The sequence below is a fragment of the Condylura cristata genome, unplaced genomic scaffold, assembly GCF_000260355.1.
Source record: "Condylura cristata isolate star-nosed mole 26May11 unplaced genomic scaffold, ConCri1.0 scaffold00008, whole genome shotgun sequence".
NCBI classification, from domain to species: Eukaryota; Metazoa; Chordata; class Mammalia; order Eulipotyphla; family Talpidae; genus Condylura; species Condylura cristata.
Genome location: NW_004567109.1, coordinates 34252427 through 34255751, shown reverse-complemented (window position 1 = coordinate 34255751; position 3325 = coordinate 34252427). Strand labels below are relative to the sequence as shown.

The window sequence follows — 3325 nt, the reverse complement described above, 5'->3', positions numbered from 1 at the left end:
CATGACCAGGGACAATGACCTCTTCTTTATTTTTCTGTCTTTCAGGAAAGCGGGTGTGTCTGGGAGAACAGTTGGCCAGAACTGAGTTGTTTATTTTCTTCACTTCCCTTATGCAAAAATTTACCTTCAAGCCCCCAGACAATGAGCAGCTGAGCCTGAAGTTCAGAATGGGCCTCACCATCTCCCCAGTCACCTACCGCATCTGCGCTGTGCCTCGGACTTGAGGTGCTTGGGAGGGAAACGAGGCACTGGCCTGCTCAGAAGTGAGGGGACAGGATGAAAGCAGCTCTCAGGAAAGATGGGAGAAGTTGGATTCAGAGGAAACGGAATCTAAATTCCAGCTTTGTCATCACCTCTAGCACAACCTTGCACAAGGCATTTATGCCATGAATGATTGACCTTTTCTCTCAGGAGATGAAAAGAGGGTGATGATTCCTTCTCTAATTGAAGCTTCACTGTAAGAATCAGAAAAATAATGGATTTAATTTTGGGTATTATAAAGCATAACATAAAAGTCATAGCTGGAACCTGCCTCCTTCCTGCTTCCTTCCTAAGATGTGGCAAGGCTTCTGGCCTATTGAGGCAGTTCAGGTCAAGCACATGTTGAGGGGCTGCTGGAGAGTTGGAAGTTGGAGCCTGGAGGAGTAGTGAAGAAGATGGTCGGTGTGGGCAGTGCTCACACCAGGTAGCTGGGGGTGCTCACGCTTTCTCAGAGCCACCCTGGAGGTCAGCAGTGCCAGCTGCCTTCACTACTTATAGGCAGCTTTCTATAAAGAAGCAGATTCTATGGCTCATAGGAATACTACATTGGTTTTTAAACTGTGTGTGACCAAAACTAACAGAAGCAGGTTTGGAGACCAAATATGGAAATATTTTTTGTCTTAGGGCTACTTCCTCCCCTTAAATCAGTTATTTAAACCCAAACCATTTCATTGGATACAATTCGGTAGTCGATGTGATTTTTTACTTGCAAATAGACTGAAAGTTTGGGGATGGCAAGTATGAGAAGCCTAAACCTCAACTGGCCCAGATAGAGTGTTTCATGTAAGGGGACAGAATTGTGCTGCACTCCTGCTCAGGCTCATATGGACAATCATGGAGGGAGCAGTGGCCATCACAGCCAACACTGGTCATTGTCCATCAACGATTGCCCCAACCCAGTGCAAACAACCCAGAAAAACTAGACTAAACCGAAGAGAGCAACTTTCCCCTAAGATTAGATCTCAACCTAGAACAAAATAGATCATTGAAGCCAGATCCCCTCTGTTTTACAATAACAAAACTCCCCTAGGCAAAAACTTCAGGAATATGCCATTTGGGGAGTCAGGGTTATTAGGGTAGTAACCTGATTGCTGACTCTCATGGTGACCATCTCAAAGAATAGTCCTTCTTGTTAATGTAACTGGTGGGTGGAGCCAAGACTGTTACAGGTGGTGCCACCAGAGGGGTTTGCTGGTGAGGTTAGATAGCCCCAAGGAAAATCCTAAAAAGTGAGGTGAAGGGACAGAGAAGTGATATAAATGATTGAAGAAGTGGGCTCAGGCCCTCCCCAATGGTGCAACAGGTTAGGAAGCAGCACTGCAATCTGGCTGCAGCCATTTCAGTGAGAGTTCGATTTCCGGCCCTGGAGGTGATCCATATGGCACAGCAGACCTCGCCTGGCCTGCCTGCTTCTCCTCTCAGCGGTGTATTTCAGTATATCTGCCTGTTCTGCTCCCTGCTTTGTCTCTGGTGAAGCCTCTCACCACCCCTGCAACTCTGGCCTGTAGCCCAGTTCTGTATGCATAAATAAATAAAATCTTTAAAAAAAAAAAAAAAAGTGGACTCAAGAAGAAGTCTTTGTTGTGATTTAGTGTTTTAAGCTTTAGTTTCTGGATCTTTGGCATTTGGGATCATGGATTTGGGCTCCTACCATACCCAACTTTTATTTTTTTTAAGATTTATTTATTTATGCACACTAGAACTGGGGTATAGGCCAGAGGTACAGGTGAGAGATTTCACCAGAGACAGAGTGGAGAGCAGAAGAGACAGATAGACTGAAATACACTGCTAAGGGGAGCAGCAGGCAGGCCAGGAGAGGTCGGCCTCCGTGCAGCCAGCCAGGAATCGAACATGGGCTACAGTGATTGTGGATTGCTCCATAATGCTGAGTTCTAACCCGTTGCTCCATAAACCCATCTTTTAGAAGGCCATTGTGGCCTGGCAGAGAAGGCAGAAACCCGGAACCAGGTGTCCTACTGAGATGCATGAGTGTGGCCATCTGCCAGGTCATTTGACCACTGTAGATGCTGTTTTGAGGGTCAGCTGCCTGGTGCTGTTTTGGGGGCATTTTGGCACCTCATGGAACATCTCCTGTTGTATTTTTTGTCATCTGTGTGAGTCAGAAACAGACCTATAATCTGGCTACCACGTGTCCTCAGTAGCAGGAAGACGCCATCTTAGGCACATGGCCCATTGTTTGGGAGAGGAACACTCTGTCCTCAGTGACGGGAAGATGCCATTCTAACTATTTTTTGTACAGGACTGACTAACACTGGCCAGAGCTTTAAGTGAGGTAATGGCCATTTTTGGCCTCCATAACTCTGTTTTCCCCTGGTTAGTTAGATAAATTATTTGTTGTTGCTTCCTGAGCCTGGGTAGTCTTGTAATTGTGGACAGACACAAGTGAAGAACTCAGACAGTGACTGGTCAGCTATTTGGGCAGTGTTCTGAACCTAGTTTAGTACCCTTTGCTGCCCTGTATCTTTAAAACAATTTTCATGGTTCTGAGTTTGGCTGTCTAGGCACGAGCAATAGACCCAATTATGTTGTTTACACCATGAGGCCATGACTGCCCTTTTCTGATGCTTGGCATTCATAGAAAAGCCAATTCATGTGACACCATTTAAAAGGAAAGTGGAGAAAGCCAGAGAGAGAGAGTATGAATTAGTTCAGTTGAAGACAGTTCAAGCTTGCCTAGAAAAGCCAAGAAAAGAGTATGTCAGGAAGAAATGGTTGGTTTCTAATATGTGGGAAAGGGATTTGTTCCTTCTTGCCTGACTGGAAAATAAGAAGTAAGTACCCCATGCCAAGGCCTCCCGGGCACAGGGGCTAAAGTCTCAGCACTACCATCTATTGAACCAGGCACTGCAGCCTGAGTTCGACACCCAGCCAGGGAGCTGACACAGATATGGCACAGCAGGCCTCTCCTGTCACTCCCACTGCTCCCCTCAGCATTTATTTCTGTCATTCTGCCTGTTCTGCTCCCCACTCTGTCTCGGGTGTGTCTTCTCACTGCCTGCACATCTGGCCTAAGCCTCAGTTCTTATATGAATAAATAAATAAA

The 3325-nt window shown here is 46.1% G+C and overlaps 1 protein-coding gene across 1 annotated transcript in view; it reads left to right on the top strand.

Annotated features, from left to right (window-relative positions):
• Positions 1–518, top strand: part of LOC101636900 (cytochrome P450 2J2) — a 25907-nt gene extending 25389 nt beyond the window's left edge. Inside the window, exon 9 of the mRNA XM_012722740.1 lies at positions 46–518. Within this exon, the coding sequence (XP_012578194.1) occupies positions 46–224 (179 nt within the window). The 3' untranslated portion in view covers positions 225–518. The remainder of the gene's footprint in view (positions 1–45) is intronic.
• The last annotated feature ends 2807 nt before the right edge of the window (positions 519–3325 follow it).